General features: G+C 50.6%; 1 protein-coding gene across 3 annotated transcripts in view; it reads left to right on the top strand.

Annotated features, from left to right (window-relative positions):
* The window catches only part of PRKCQ (protein kinase C theta), an 80963-nt gene that overhangs the window by 58812 nt on the left and 6364 nt on the right, over nucleotides 1–15787 (top strand). For 2 of the 3 annotated variants that reach the window (XM_007534374.3, XM_016193057.2), the window contains 5 exons: nucleotides 759–922; nucleotides 6673–6846; nucleotides 12819–12910; nucleotides 13324–13386; nucleotides 13483–13621. In XM_007534374.3, coding sequence (XP_007534436.1) covers nucleotides 759–922; nucleotides 6673–6846; nucleotides 12819–12910; nucleotides 13324–13386; nucleotides 13483–13621 — 632 coding nt within the window. The remainder of the gene's footprint in view (nucleotides 1–758; nucleotides 923–6672; nucleotides 6847–12818; nucleotides 12911–13323; nucleotides 13387–13482; nucleotides 13622–15787) is intronic. The other variant, XM_016193047.2, reaches the window with a different exon arrangement.

Genomic DNA, 15787 nt, shown 5'->3' with positions numbered 1-15787 from the left:
AAAACCTTTATTGGGCCATGTCTTGGCATTACTAACAGCACTTTTTTGTGCTGCTTAGGTGGTTTTTATTTTTAAAGATTTAAAAAAAAAATTATTTTCCCTTTTGTTGCCCTTGTTTTTTTTTATTGTTGTAGTTATTGTTGTTATTGATGTCATTGTTAGATAGGACAGAGAGAAATGGAGAGAGGAAGGGAAGACAGAGGGGGGGAGAGAAAGATAGACACCTGCAGACCTGCTTCACTGCCTGTGAAGCGACTCCCCTGCAGGTGGGGAGCTGGGGGCTCGAATTGGGATCCTTAAGCCAGTCCTTTTGCATCACACCACGTGCACTTAATCTGCTGCACTACCGCCTGACTCCCATAAAGATTTCTTTATCAACATGAAAGAGAGCAAAATTAAGCGAGACAGAGAGAACCAGAATATCACTCAGGCACATGCAGTGCTGGGGAGCAAACTCAGGAGTTCATACTTGAAATCAGGAACTCTACCCACTGTACTACCTCCTAGGTTGCACTTACATCATCTTTTGTCGATTTTAATGTTTCTTAGTTTGAAATCTTTCCTCTTTACTGGGCACATCAAGAGAAACTGTTCATACCTGAAATTCCAGGTTGCCGTTCTCTGCAAGGACCCCTTTGTGCATTGTTGTAAAATAAAACTTCTGCACTGGGAAAAGGAGTAATGTTGTGGAAGTAACTGGGATGACCTTCAACTGTTGCTCCTGGTCCCCTGGTTAACGGGTGGCTTTCCATCTCCAGAGTCGCAGGGCATCTCTTGGGAGTCTCCTCCACTGGATGACTTGGAGAGGGTCTGCCCTCGTCCGGAACCTGAGCTGAATGTAGAAAGACCAGCTCTGCACACCAAACTGAAAATCGAGGATTTCATCCTGCACAAAATGTTGGGGAAAGGAAGCTTTGGCAAGGTACGATGCCCTGTTCTAGAATTCTCTGGGAGCAGAGGAGCAGAGCTGCTAGTCTAGGAACTAGGCTCTGGGGGGACAGAACTGTGTGTAGCAGAGCACGGCCTGAGCATCCTGTGAGAGGGGAGAGAGATCTCACTTTGAAGGTGTCCATCCTGTGTGCTTATGAGTTTGCCATCTTGAGACACCAGCTAGGAAGTTGTCTCAGCCCATTCTGTCTTTTTCAAGTTGTTTTTCCTTTGATAGAATTTTCTGTTGTTTTCCCTCTTTTTTTTGAATCAATCCTATCAAATATCCTCGGCCTTGTATTTGTTGGAACTGCTATAATAAGACACACAGATTGGACAGCTATGACAACGTAAATTTCTCTCACTGAGCTGAGGACTGGAGGTCTGAAGTCAAAAAATTGTTGACCTCAAACAAAAAGGAACCGGTTGTTGCACCAGCAAAGCAGGTTTATTTGGAAACAACCACCAAGAGGTCATTTGGAATATGTAGTCTGGTGGCAAGACCAGTGTTCTCTACTTAGAATAAAAACCTTCACCAATTTATATAGATTTCAGGCTCTTATAATCTCAGAGTACATTGGAGGAAAATGAGGATTTCTCATTACTTGGTTTATAGCTTTCTCTCATTGGTTAAACTCTTGGTTGCTAGGCAAAGAGGGACCTGATCTCCTTTCCTACTGGCTAGAAAAGCAATACCATTTCCTGTCAGATATGCAAGGCATGATGGTTCTTGTAGTGTACTGGCTACACATCCATGACTAGGATTGCTGTGTAGTAATTTTCACATGTGGGGCGTTTTCTCCTTGCCATGAGACAGCTGTTTTCTTCCTGTGTCCTTTCACACTGTTGTTTCTCTGTAGATCTGTCTTTGTTTCCAGATGCCAAGCTTCAGTGAGTGCTCACTTTATTCAAATGTTCAAGAGGCAAGAGTTGATGCAAGGAAAAAGTGGGTTTATTTAGGTGCCAGCAGTCTGAAAATATGGCAGACTCATGTCTCAAAAAGCCATTTTACCCTCAGTCCAGGGCCTGGGTTTATACAGGAAAGGAATAAGAGTAGTGAGTCAGTGAGAGAAATAAAGAGGGTTCAGTCCTCTAGTTGTCCAGCTGGCTTCAGTGACTTGATAATCACCAAGCACAATCACAAGTTCTGTCCACTGCAGAACTCTGAGTTCCATTACGTGGCACCCTTTGTAGGACACTACCTAAAACTTCTCTTGTGGGGTTTGGTGGTTCACTCTTATTAGCTCCTCCCCCATCTGTGACTAGCACCCCACTGAGCAACACATGATGTGTGAAAACCTTCTTTCCTATGAAGCATCACATAAGGGGTCAAGAAAGAGAGGGAGAGACCCTGAGGGAATAAAATGGAATTTCTAAAGCTTCTTCATTTACATTCTGACTTTTTCTGGTAAGGATCCCAGCCCTATGGAATCAGGGTCACCCTACTAACCTCCTTGCATCTTTATTACTTTCATAAAGACCTATCTTGGGGGCCTAGTTAAGTTTAAACCCCCATCTCCCCACCAGCAGGGTGGTCACCTCACAAGCGGTGAAGCAGGACTGTGGTGTTTATCTTTCTCTCCCCTTTTCTATCTCCCCCTCCTCTCTTAATTTCTCTCTGTCCTGTCCAATAAAAAAATGGAAAAACAGACACCAGAAGCAGTGAATTCATGGTGCTAGCTCTGAGCCCCATCGATAACCGTGGAGGAAAAAAAAAAAAAAACCTATCTCCAAACATGATCCCATTCTGAAGTTTTATGGACAAGGACTTCAACATAAGGGTGTCCTGTGGGGGCTATAACTCAGCCCATAACAGGTTACTTGAGTCATGGGGAAAGCTTCATGGAGAAAAATCTCTCCTCTGAGTCCTTCCTGCCACACATGCAAACATATCAGAGCCTGAGAATGAGGGGAGGAGGGTGAAGAAGACATTCATTGAAGAATTCTGATTAGGTGAGAAGCTCAGTTACGATCATGCCTTGCAGTGCACACAGCCCAGGTTCAAGCCATGGCACTGGAGGAAGCTATGGTACTCTGGTGTCTCTTATCTCTCTCCCACTCTCCCTCTCCCTAACCCCATCTGGATATGAATGAGAAAAAAGTAGCTCAGAATACAGGGTTTTAAGTTTGTGTTAGATATTAATGAGAGCTCATAGACTTTCAGGGGAAGCACTGCTCTGCCAGCGTGTCCATACAAAGCCAACAGCTCTCTGAGCACCTGTGCACCAGACTGTAGCTGGAAAACAGCCACCAAGAACTGAATAATAAACTAAAACAGCAACTCAGTGTCTTTACTGCTGAATGACACTGAGCTGCAGTGGGGTTTGGATGAAAATGCATCACCTTTGGCAAATATCTATGAATTATTTTAGTTCCCTTTGCACGTTAACAGGAACCAAAGCAAACACCCCCCACCACCACCCTCTGTATTAATCTGAATGTAAATGACAGTTTCACAACCTGTATTCATTCTAATTTAGTATCAATTAGTGTGCAAGTATAACCTGTGACCAAAAGCTGAAAGCACAGGATAGAGATGGAAATGTTCTTCTCAGTTTATGGGTGGTTAGGGAGTGTTTTACTGAACAAAGCAATTACCAGAAGAGCACTTTTAATTATTCATGCAGTGTCTGTCTTTCTCTGTCCGGCTGAAGATGTCTATATTGGGATAAGATTATAAGGAAGCGGGTGGAGCCAAGATAGTGGCATGACTACAACTCCTGACTTTCTCTCTGCAAAGCAGTGGCTGGCTTGAGTGCTGGGAGTGTAGTGAGGGCAGGATTTGCAGCCACCAGGCTCCAGATGCTACCATGATGCCAACCAGACTTCCCAGGGCAGACAATCCTACCAATGTGTCCTGTAGCCCCACCTCCCCAGATCCCTGCCCCACTGGGGAAAGAGACAGGCTGGGAGTATGGATCAACCTATCAACACCCATGTTCAGCGGGGAAACAATTACAGAAGCCAGACGTTCCATCTTCTGCACCCCATAATGAGAGGGTTAAAGAATAGGAAAGCTATCGAGGGAGGCAATGGGATATGGAGTTCTGGTGGTGGGAATTGTGTGGAATTGTACCCTCTCTTATTCTATGGTCTTGTCAGTGTTCCCATTTTATAAATAAAAACTTTAAAAAAGAAGATTATGAGGAAGGCACTGAGTTAACTCTGCAGGCCTTTTCTGTATCCCTAGGTACAGGGGTGCCTTGGCCATGCAGGGCCGCCTTTCCATCAGAGCCCTGTACCCTGAAAGGGCCAGTACAAGAGATTGCTATCTCTCTTCCCTGAAGCACTGAGCATAATATGACATTGGGTTTTCTCTTTCCTTTGGGCTTCCCTGTGGGAAATGTGAGTTCTCACCCCATGGCGGCCCCTTTACTGGGATTCTAGATCAGCTGTCAGGCCCACATGGTGTGTGCTTTCTGGGACACAAATGCCATTCATGTTCCTGGACTTTCATCTCAGCATCACTCTCTCACTCCAGATGGCAACCTCAGAGCAGTGCCATATTGTCTCAAACAGGCATGTTTGCACACTGGCTAATACACACAGCTGTGTCAGTACTGTCTCAAGGTCACTGAAAGAGGTGGGTAGCAAGTTCTCCTAAAGAGAGCAAGCCTGTCCCCAGATGGTGCTCATATGGCTTCCCAAGGGCCTTGTGAGGAAGCAGAGCCTGCAGTTTGCTAGTGCCCACAACCCCAGTTACTTGATGCCTGTGACCAGAGACCCTAGCTGGTTTCCTGTCCCCAAATGCCAGGTTCTCTCGATTAACAGCTCTTAGTCCCATTTACAAAAGCAAGAGGTATAGGAGTTCCCTGTGATGATAAGACTAGAAAGGTAGAAAGGTAGGCAGAGGTTCCTCTGAGGAGGCATCCCATGAAGCTTAGCAAGTGGTTACTACTGGAGCCCACTTTTAACTCATTTAGTTTGAAAGATTTATGTACTTATTCTTAGGAGAAAGCCAGAGTATTAGCCTTGTATGCGTGATGCTAGGGATGGAATTCGGCGCCTCATGCTTGCAAGGCCAGCATTTATGTCCTTTGTTTTTCTTAGGAATTTGCAGAAGGTAGAAGATAACCCCGGAGGGCGCATTTAAATAAGGCCACAGCAAAATGGTGCTGGTGTGTCTGCCCCCAGGTGAGATAGGGCACCTTCCTGAAGCACCTGGGGAGCTGTCTCCTTGTGGTCCATCTGAGCCAGGGAAACCCAGAAACCCAGAGCTTGGTTTGATGTTTGTCTGCAGTAGTGTGGCCTGTGCCACCAAGCCCTCTCTATTACTTTTCTCCTCTTTTTTTTTTTTTAATATTTACTTATTTATTTATTCCTTTTTGTTGCCCTTATTGTTTTATTGATGTAGTTATTATTGTTGTTATTGATGTAGTTGTTGTTGAATAGGACAGAGAGAAATGGAGAGAAGAAGGGAAGACAGAGACGGGGAGAGGAAGAGAGACACCTGCAGACCTGCTTCACCACTTGTAAAGTGACTCCCCTGCAGGTGGGGAGCTAGGGGCTTGAACCAGGATCCTTACGCCAGTCCTTGCGCTTTGCACCACATGCACTTAACCTGTTCTTTTCTTTTCTTTTCTTTTCTTTTTTTAAATGTTTTTTAAATTTTTTAATTTAATTTTATTTATTTTAACCAGAGCACTGCTCAGCTGTGGCTTATGGTGGTGTGGGGGATTGAACCTGGGACTTTGGAACCTCAGGCATGAGAGTCTGTTTGCACAAGCATTATGCTATCTACCCCCTTTCTCTTCTTTTCTTTTCTTTTTTTTTCTTTTCTTTTCCTTTTTCCTCTAGTGTTGTCACTGAGGTTCAGTGCCAGCACTACTTTTCACTTGTCCTTTCAATCTATGCTTTATCTCCAGGAATGATCTTAAATTTTTCCATATCTCTGGACAGAGAGGGCAGGTTTTTACTTTTTTGTTTTGTTTTTGTATATCCTGGACCCAGGCACGCATGATTTCACTGCTCTGGACTACTTGGTCATACAGCTAGAAAGACAGAGGCAACAGAGCTTCCTCCAGAAGCATAGCACCTTCCATGTGGTATCAGGGCTCAAGCCTACTCTGTCCTCAGCAAGGCCCATGCTCGGCCTGGTGATATAGCTCTCCAGTCCTGGGAGCAGATTTTTTCTTTAATATTTATTTATTTATTTATTCCCTTTTGTTGTCCTTGTTTTATTGTTGTAGTTGTTGTTGGATAGGACAGAGAGAAATGGAGAGAGGAGGGGAAGACAGAGAGGGGGAGAGAAGCTTGTGAACAACTCCCTTGCAGGTGGGGAGCTGGGGGCTCGAACCGGGATCCTTACACTGGTTCTTGCACTTCGCGCCAGATGCACTTAACCTGCTGTGCTACCACCCGACTCCTGAGAGCAAATGTTTTTAAAGAGAACATTTCAGGACTGGGCCCAGGCAATGGCTCAGCTGTAGAGCACAGGACTCACATGCCAGAGGCCCCTGCGTTCAATCCACACCACCACAACTGCCAGAGCTGAGCAGTGCTCTGGCCTCTCATATAAACAAGTGAGCCAATAAATAAATATTTTGTTTAAAGAACTTTTCAGGGAATGAGGGGACCTGCTCACTCTCAGAGAAACCTTATGACCCCCTTAAAGAGACAGAGGTGTGGTGATGTCGGGGAGCCTTCCTTTCTGTGTGCAGAGACTGCACAAGCCTGTCAGGAGCAGCTTGCAGACCCTCAGACGCGCGTGCGCGCGCACACACACACACACACACCCCTCCACAGGTCTTCCTGGCAGAGTTCAAGAAGACCAATCAGTTCTTTGCCATCAAGGCCCTGAAGAAGGACGTGGTGCTGATGGACGACGACGTGGAGTGCACCATGGTAGAGAGGCGCGTGCTTTCTCTGGCCTGGGAGCACCCCTTCCTCACTCACATGTTCTGCACCTTCCAGACCAAGGTAAGTAGGGTCATTTGAGAAAGTCTGGGAAATGCTTGTGGGCTTCAGGGAAACTGTTTCTAACCCTACTGTGTGCTCTACTCCCCATCAAAGTGTGGAAGTCTCCCATGGGGCATGTCTCCCCATGGAATTTTGAATATCTTATTATTTATTTATTTTGACAGAGAGAAATTGAGGGGGAGGGAGAAGGGGAGGAGAAAGACACCTGCAGCACTGCAAGCTTCCCCCCTGCAGGTGGGGACGGGGAGTTTGAACCCGGATACTTGTGTATAGTTATATGTGCGCTCAACCAGATGCACCACTGCCCAACCCCTTCCCATGAATTTTCTTTATCCACGAGTGTTATTGGTGGGGCTCAGTGCCTGCACAGCTCCTCCACACTCAGCAGCTTTTTTTTTTCATTGTTTGTGATTAATAGTATGTTACAAGGTTGTAAGACTACAGTGTAGAGTTCCACACCACACCCACCACCACAGTTCTGTGTCCTCACCCTCCCACCTCCCAACCAGCAGCCATTTTTTATACAGATGGAGACAGAAAGAGATTGAAACAGAAAGAGAGAGAGAGAAAGAGAGAGAGATAGGAGAGACCTTCAGCACTGCTTCCCAGCTTGTGGGGATTTGAACCTGGGTCCTTGCGTATGGTAACATGTGCATTCTAGTGGCTGCACCACCCCTCGGGTTTTTGGGTTTTTTGGTTTTGTTTTGTTTTCACTCTAGGGTTACTGCTGGGGCTCGGTGCCTGCACTACAAATTCTCTGCTCCTGGAGGCCATTTTTTCCCATTTCTGTTGCCCTTGTTATTGTTGTTACTGCTGCTGCTGCTGCTGTTGTTGGACAGGACAGAGAGAAATTGAGAGAGGATGGGGAAGACAGAGAGGGGGAGAGAAAGACACCTGGAGGCCTGCTTTACTGCTTGTGAAGCGACACCCTGCAGGTGGGGAGCTGGGGACTCGAACCGGGATCCTTCCGCCGGTCCTTGTGCCTTGTGCCATGTGAACTTAACCCACTGCCCAGCCCCCCAGGAGTTTTTAAGAATAAAGCCAGCGACCTGCAGGTCACGTTTATACTCCTGACCGTGCAGGCCACACTCCTGGATGCATCTGTGACCATCTGGATGCAGGGCCACCCTCTTCCACTGACTATACTTGGGGACATTTCAGCTCTGCTTTAAGTGCTGCTGACTGGGTCATACTGGAGATCAACCTTCATGCACAAACACTGTGATTTTCTCTTCCTTTCAAAGACTTTTTTCATTTTTATGAGAGAGAGAGAGAGAGAGCAGAGCAGCTGGTGGTGCTGGGATTGATCCCAGAGCCTCTGGCAGGTTTTCTAGTTTTTCATTCCTTCTCACATTACAACACAAGCAAGACTGGTACTTCTAAGTGGGGAGAAAACTTAAACAGCTGAAGGAAACTGGAAATCGGCATTTAAATCAACGGAAGGGCCTTGAGCCGGGGTGGGGGGAGGGAGTGGCTGAGGAGGCAGGCTTGTCCAGTGCAGCAGGGAGGGTCTGGAAGCTCTGCCCTCTGCTTAGAGGATCCTCTGGACTCCCAAGTGTGGCTGTTCTGGGCCCTCGAGGCTGTGGGCACAAGCAGGGGAGCGTCTCTGCCATACCCCACCTGGGGAGCCAGTGTGCCCACACCCTGGGGTGCAGATTCTCCCTGTGCTGACTGCTAGGTGCACTCAGTGTGGGGTCACGTGTCTTCTTGCCAGCACAGTGGTCATCCACTCTGACAGGGATGCCGTAGGGAGTCCTCCTGCTCCCCATTCAGGAGGCAAGGATGTGACCCCGCTCTGCCAGGCGCTCCTGAAGTCTCCAGTGGCAGGGAGGCACTCCCACACCAGAGGAAGAGACTCCAGAGGGTGGCATCCCTGAGACGCCCCAGGCTCCCAGTCTGTCCCCGGGAACCTCCTGTCATGGAGCAACCCCAGCATGTATGTCACTCACGCTGTCATCCACATGTCCACAGAGCACCTTACGCACCAGAGCTCACTCTGTCCTCACCCTACCCCAGCTGATAGCCACTGTCATTGTCCCCCTTGGGTGGGGGAACAGGCCGTGGAGGGGGGCGGAGCTTGAAGGTCAGGCTCAGACAGCTATGGGGCAGGCCTGGCTACACTGTGTTCCTCTCAGAAAACTACTCCCACCACCAACATGGACCTAAAGGCCCACAAAGCGGGTGCTGTCAAATTTTCTGCTGGGAAGGCAGGATCCAGTCAGGTGATGCAAAAAGACCAGGGGGGAATTCAGAAAATGCCAGCTGCGCCCCGAAGCCTAAAGCATTATTTCTGTTCTGACCAGTGAAGCTATCTGCCCCTTAGAGCTCCCGGTGGAAATACAGACGCTCCCTGTTGTGGGTCTGTGTGTCTGTGTGTCTGCAGGTTTGCAGAGCCTCCCCCACCCACACACACATCAAAAGCACAAGGCGGCAAGCACGTGTGACGGACAGCATCTTTTTTGCATTCATGCCAGGGAATGAACCCAAAGTCTCCTATCTGTATGATGTCACCTCTGGGCAGCCTCCGGGGCCCAATATTTGGTTTTATTTTAATTATTTGATCTTATTGAGAGAAGTATATGATGAAGGGAGGGACCCCACCTTAGGGACCCCACCCCACCACGCCACCATCTGTGGAGCATCCCCCGTGCCGTGGCGTTCCTCTGTGCTGCCGGGGCTTGAGCCAAGGGCTCCATGCACACTAAGACCAGTGTGCTCTACTGACGATTTCAAAGTCACTAAATCATTACTGCTATGAAGAAAAATAGAGACAAACGATACCAACAAAAATACCCTGGGTGAGCTGCTCCAGGCCCTGGCACCAGGCCCCTTGTGAGCAAACGCCCATCCTGCTGAGACACTTCAGCTCATCGCTCAGCCCAGAAGAGGGGCTCCAGCTCTGAGTTCCAAGAAGCCCCATGCCTAAGCTCTTGGGTGGAGTGCAGGAGCCCCAGGAGATCAGGCACACACACCCCTGCCCCAATGCCACTGTGCTGTAGGTCTGGGCAGCCAGGACACCAGCTTTCTAAGAGTTAGCTGTTCACTCTCCACAAGAACCTGGCTGGTGGGGGGGGGGGGGCAACACCCAGAAGTAGGCACAGTGGTCTCCACTCCGAGCCTGACTCCAGTCCTGACTCTGGATGAAGGGCAGATGGTGTGGAAATGGACGGAGAGGCAGTGCCCGGGGGACTGAAACCAGATGATGGAAAGGACTGAGCCTTGAAGACTGCTAGCATCTGCCCCGAGCCTCTGACTGATGAGAAGCCGTTTTTGTCCATTCTGGGATGAGCAAGCTTTAGAAATGTTTTTGCCCTTGTACACAGGCCCTGCAGCCTGCCCCCTTGTGGTCACTTCACAGAGCACTTGGCATCCCCAGCCAGCCTGGCTCACATTTCTCTAAGCAGAGGGGAGGAGAAACACACTCCCCACCAGCCCGGTGAGGGAGCCTGCTCGTGGGCACTCTGGGATGAACACGCTGCTTGTATAAACACTGCATTCTTTACAAAAGCCCACGTCTTCCTGACACTCTTCAAAGCACTCCATGGATTGTTGAAATGCGTTTGTAAGGCCACACTGAAGACCGTTCCTTTCAAGCAACAAAGAAGATCCTGGTGCTTAGAACTCCCGTCTAGCCACAGGGTGGCCAGCATGGTGCTTGCACCCGATGTCTGTGGACGCCGTGCACGGCTAGGGTGAGCTTCGAACTGGGCTGCCAACAGGCAGGAGAACCTGCAGACAGTGAGCAAATGCTCGATACCAAGCAGAGAGAGCACCAAGGGAGGACACAGCATAGCAAACCCCTTCTCTGACAGGGTGGGAACATGCTCACGTGTTGTGGGGCTGTGAATAAAACTGGTGATGGCAGGAAGACACACAAAAGCTTTCAAGGGACCACAAGCAGCCTGGAGCAACTGTCACCCTACAGACGAGTCACGGGGTTCAGACCCTTCACTCCCTCCAGCAGGGAAGTGGAATGGAAGTACCCCCACCAGGCTCCTGACTGCCGGGCCGGCCTCTGCCTCCACTGCCCACACCTCGGAGCAGGCACTGTCTTCCCCGCCGTCCTCCAGGTCTAAGAGGACAGAGACGGCACTCTGAAACAAAAGACCTGGTGGAGGAGCTGCTCTCCCGTCACCCATGTGCAGGGACCCCTCCGGGTGACAGTCCTGCTCCTCTCAGGACAGAACCTTCCCGCTGAGCCCTGAGTGGACACAAAGGGCCCTGGATAAGCCGATTCCTGGGCCACCCAACAGCTGCGGGAATGCTCAAGAAGAGGGCAGAGGTCCCCAGAACAGCACCCATGGGTGACAGGCCATGCCTCCTCTAAGGAGGCCAGGTGACAGCTGGCATCTACCCAAAGCAAAGGTGCCAACAAAATGGCTCCCATGTAGGGGCTGGAGTGGCTGGCCTGGCCCAGCACACAGTGCACTGTGTATGAGCCCTGGGTGTGAGCCCTGGAGCTGCATTTTAAAAGCAGCTTACATCATAACCTATAAGAGAATCAGGGAGGTTTCTCCCGGAGCCCCTGGCTGAATGTGAAGCAGCAAGCAGCCCCCTCCCTGCTTTGAGACGTGCACAATGAGGCCACAGAGTTGCCCCATACCCATCACGTGTCTATCCTGCACACGGGAGAAGCCAGTGCCCCAGCTGCCCACCTTCCCATGGGGTGCCACCTGGTGACAGTCTCAGAATGTAGTGGAGGCTCTCAGTTGCTGCCTTCAGGAGGTTCCATTGCTGTGTGGGGAACCATGTCGGGTGAGACAAAGGGAGACAGTTTGAAGCTTCTCACAAACCTTCTTGAGGGGCTGAGAGGTGGTCTACCCTATAAAGTAATTGCTCCCCAGGCAAAATCCTGAGTTAGAGCCCTCTCACCACATGAGAGCTCCAAGAGTGGTGAAGAGGTGTTGTGATGTCTCTCCTCTCTGTCAGTCTCTCCTTGACCTGAACAAAAAAAGGAAAATGAACCAGAGAGACAGTTCACTGGGTAGGGTGTGTGCTTTATCCATACGTGGGTTTGAACCCTGGTAGCACATGGGAGATACTAAGGCACTGGGGGGAGCCCTTTCTCTGCCCCATGCTGAATGGAATAGCAACCCAGGGGTGAGGAGGGAGCCAGGGGGGTGACATGGCATGTGTGCAAGGCCCCACCTACATCACAGTAAGCAGGCTGGGTCTGGGTGCCCACTCAGCAGTGCCCATCACAATGTCAGGCCCTGAACTCAGAAGGCTACACTAATCACGCCCTGTGGAGGTTGAATGAGGGTTCGTCCCTCAGAGAGAGCAGCAGAGGGGCTACATCTGCCAGCGGGGCCCAGCTCTGCCCACAGAGCCACTCTGCCCTGTGCAGTTGGTCACTCTGTCAGCAGGGCCCAGGCTCAGTTCGGCTCCCACTGAATCTGAAAGGTTAAAGAGTCACCCAACTGAGACAGGGGTGGCATTCCTGTGCAGGCTGGCATGTCCCCACTGCAGGGACAGCTGCTCCTGTGGTCACAGGGTCACCTCAGAAGGCCGGGCTGCAGCCCTGGACATTGCCTGCAGAGCCTGGCCTTGCTGCCCGCCTCCCTGTGCGGGTGGACACAGTGAGGGTGTGGAAGTGGGATGTCTGCTATGTCACAACACACGACTGTGCTAGAGGGACCTTCAACCCCAGATGCTCCTAGACACTGCTGCCTGCCAAGTCATGCTGACCATCTACTTTTCCTCCTTTCAAATGTGTCTTTAATGTGACACCAGGGAACAAGCCCCTTAACCACCTCCCCAGCCCCATCACTTAGTTCTGTATATTTAGAGGGTGAGACAGACAGAGAGAGGAGAGACACCACAGCATGGCCCCGCTGTCCCCGGAGCTCACAGTGGTGCTGTGTGAGCTGCCCCCATGTGGTGCCAGAGCTGGCCCCGGGGCCCTGAGCCTAAGGAGGTGTGTGCCCACCCTGCCTGCTCCAGGGGCTCAGGCCCATCACCCTGTTCTGCAGGAGAATCTCTTCTTCGTGATGGAGTACCTCAACGGGGGCGACCTCATGTACCACATCCAGAGCTGCCACAAGTTTGACCTCTGCAGAGCCACGTGAGAGCCTCCTGGGTCACCCCCCCTCCCCAGTCCTCTGTCCCCGCTGTGGCCCAGAGCCAAGAGCTAGATGAACAGCAGTGACTATCCCTGAGCCTGAGCCACTCACAAGCAGGCTCTGTTTCCTTTGTGTCTGGAAACCAGCAACACAATCTCCCAGGCCCTCTGGGCACAAAAGCACCATGGGCCCTTGGGAACCCTGTCTAGGGAGGCAGTCTCAGGGTGGAGCCCTGATTTTAGAGGCTGCTGGGTGCAGGCAGAGGCCCCGTCAGGATTAACAGCAGTGACCTGTTCCTGAACCACTGTGTGTATACCTGTGTAGCTGTGTGTCCTGAGCCAGAAGGCTGCACTGTGGGATGCAGGCAGCAGGAGGCACTGCTTCCATTCACAGAGAGGCCGTGCCCCTCCCGCAGGTTCTATGCTGCTGAAATCATCCTGGGGCTGCAGTTCCTCCACTCCAAAGGGATTGTCTACAGGTGAGGCTGGCCGTGGGGCAGGCAGTGGAGAGCGGGGAGCAACCATAGGCAAGGCTGCCCCCCATGGCACTGAGCAGAGGAGGCCTTTCCCTGCAGGGACCTGAAGCTGGACAACATCCTGCTGGACAGGGACGGCCACATCAAGATCGCCGACTTCGGGATGTGCAAGGAGAACATGCTGGGGGATGCCAGGACCAACACCTTCTGTGGGACCCCTGACTACATTGCCCCTGAGGTAGGGGCTTGCCCAGCCACTCCACCCCTCGGGTCCTGATGTCCCAGCTCGGGGCTCCTTTGTTATCTGGGCATTTCAAAAAAGCACTGGCACATAGGAGCAGCTGTGCCAGGGCCCTGGGCCCATGCCCTCACCTCTCCAGGGCTGCAGAGACTGATCCTTTAGCCCCACCCCTCCCCAGCTCACTCCGCTCAGTCCAGTTTGGAGAGTGAGCCACTGGCCATAGGTGCAAAATGACCAGCCATCCAGCCACACTGAGTCCACAGAGGAGTCCATTGGGAACCAGAAAGCCAAGTGCCCCTGAGTACCAGCTTAGCAAAGTAAAGCTACTCTGAGCACTTCCAGAAGCTCTGGATTCTTGTGGCCCTGTCTGCGAATTACATGCAGACCTGGCACTTTATCCTGAACTAAGACAGTGCATCTGTGAGTAGGGCTCTGCTTGCTCTGGGCTCCCTCTTGTGGTTTTGGTTGGAAAGTGCATGCAAAACTCGTAAATTCTCTTAAGGTTGTGCTCTGTGAGTGGTGCTCTGGACTCCCTCTTGTGGCCCAGTATGAGAATTGCATGCAGGCTCTGCACTTGCTTCTGAACTGTTTTGTGTATTGTATATCTGTGAATGGGGCTCTAGTTGCTATAGGCTCCCTCTTGTGGCCTTGTCTGGGAATTGCATGCAAGCCTTGTAAATCATCCTGAACCAAGATTTTGTGCACCTCTAAGTGGTGCTCTTTTGCTCCCTCTTGTGGCCTTGTCTGGGAATTGCATGCAAGCCTTGTAAATCATCCTGAACCAAGATTTTGTGCACCTCTAAGTGGTGCTCTTTTGCTCCCTCTTGTGGCTCATGCTGGGAATTGCATGCAGACCCTATAAATTCTCCTGAGCTAAGACTGTGCATGTGAGTAGGGCTCTGGGTTCCCTCTTGTGGCAGAGTCTAGGAATTGCATGCAGAACCCCCTCACTTTTTCCTTAACTAAGACTGTGTATCTCTGAACTGGGCTCTGGGATCCCTCTTGTGTTCCAGTGTAGGAATTGCATGCATCTGTGCATTTTCTCTTTTCAATCTCCCTGCATCCACTGCGCATCCTTTCGTAATGCAGTTTGTTTTTTCTATGTTTTAATAAATTCTCTCTCATGTTTGTTAACATGAGAGAGAAGAGTGAGGGTCAAAGCATCACCTTGACACATTTGATGCTGGAGATCAAACCCAGCACCCTCATGTTTTTTAAGCTCAATGCTCTAACCACTGAACCACCCTGGAGACTGCTTTTCTGCATGTTCCTGGCTGGTGCGCCCCTCAACATGCTTCATCACAAAGATGCCTCAGTGCAGGCTTAGCTTTTCCCAAGGTCAGGCCTGGGAGTGTGGCGGTGGGGGGAAGAGGCCTGTGCACAGGGGCATCAGCAACTAACTGAGCGGGTCTTCTAGAAGTTACCAGAAGCTCAGAGCAGGGGGCCATTCTCCTCTTTAAGGCCATCAGTGCCACAAAGTTACCATCCTCTCTGAGAGCCTCTGTGAGGGAGAAAGTTAGTTTCAAATCAAGCACAAGACGCAAAACTGATCTATGTGTGAGAATGCTTCCCCAGGTACTGAGCTGAGCCCCACTCCAGCTGTGGAGAGGGAGAGAAGAAACCATTCCCCTTGATCTGACCTGGCTTTGTTAGTGGCTGCTCCCAGCTCAGCTGTGGCCCCTTCCCCACTATGTATGGGAGGGTGTGTCCACCTGCCCTGGCCCATCCTGGGGCAGCATCTAGCAAGATGAGCTCACTTCTCCTGTTCACTGGACACACTGACTGTGTTCCTACTGTGTGCCGGCTAGACTGTGCTCAGATCTACGCATCGTACAATGCACTGTCTGAACCGCCTTAAGACTGAGCGTCAGTAGTGGTGAAGATATTCGCCCAATCAAGCACCCAGCCTCCAGGGCTTTCCTCTTGCCTTACAAATCCTACACACATTACACAGTAGGTCCCAGCCGAGGATAGTTCAGTGGCTAAACCCCAGACCTCATCATGCATCAGTCCCTGAGTTGGAGCCCCATGGTTGGTGGAGCGATGCTGAGGCCTCTACTTTCTGTCTCTTCCTCTGCTGCTCTCATTCCTGCTCAAATTTCTTTTGTTCCTTTTTTCTTTTTTTTTGCTTCCAGGGTTATTGCTGGGGCTTGGTGCCTGCAC

Source organism: Erinaceus europaeus, chromosome 6 (assembly GCF_950295315.1).
Source record: "Erinaceus europaeus chromosome 6, mEriEur2.1, whole genome shotgun sequence".
NCBI lineage: Eukaryota > Metazoa > Chordata > Mammalia > Eulipotyphla > Erinaceidae > Erinaceus > Erinaceus europaeus.
The sequence above is the reverse complement of the archived record's forward strand: the minus strand, read 5'-3'. Positions and strand labels throughout refer to the sequence as shown.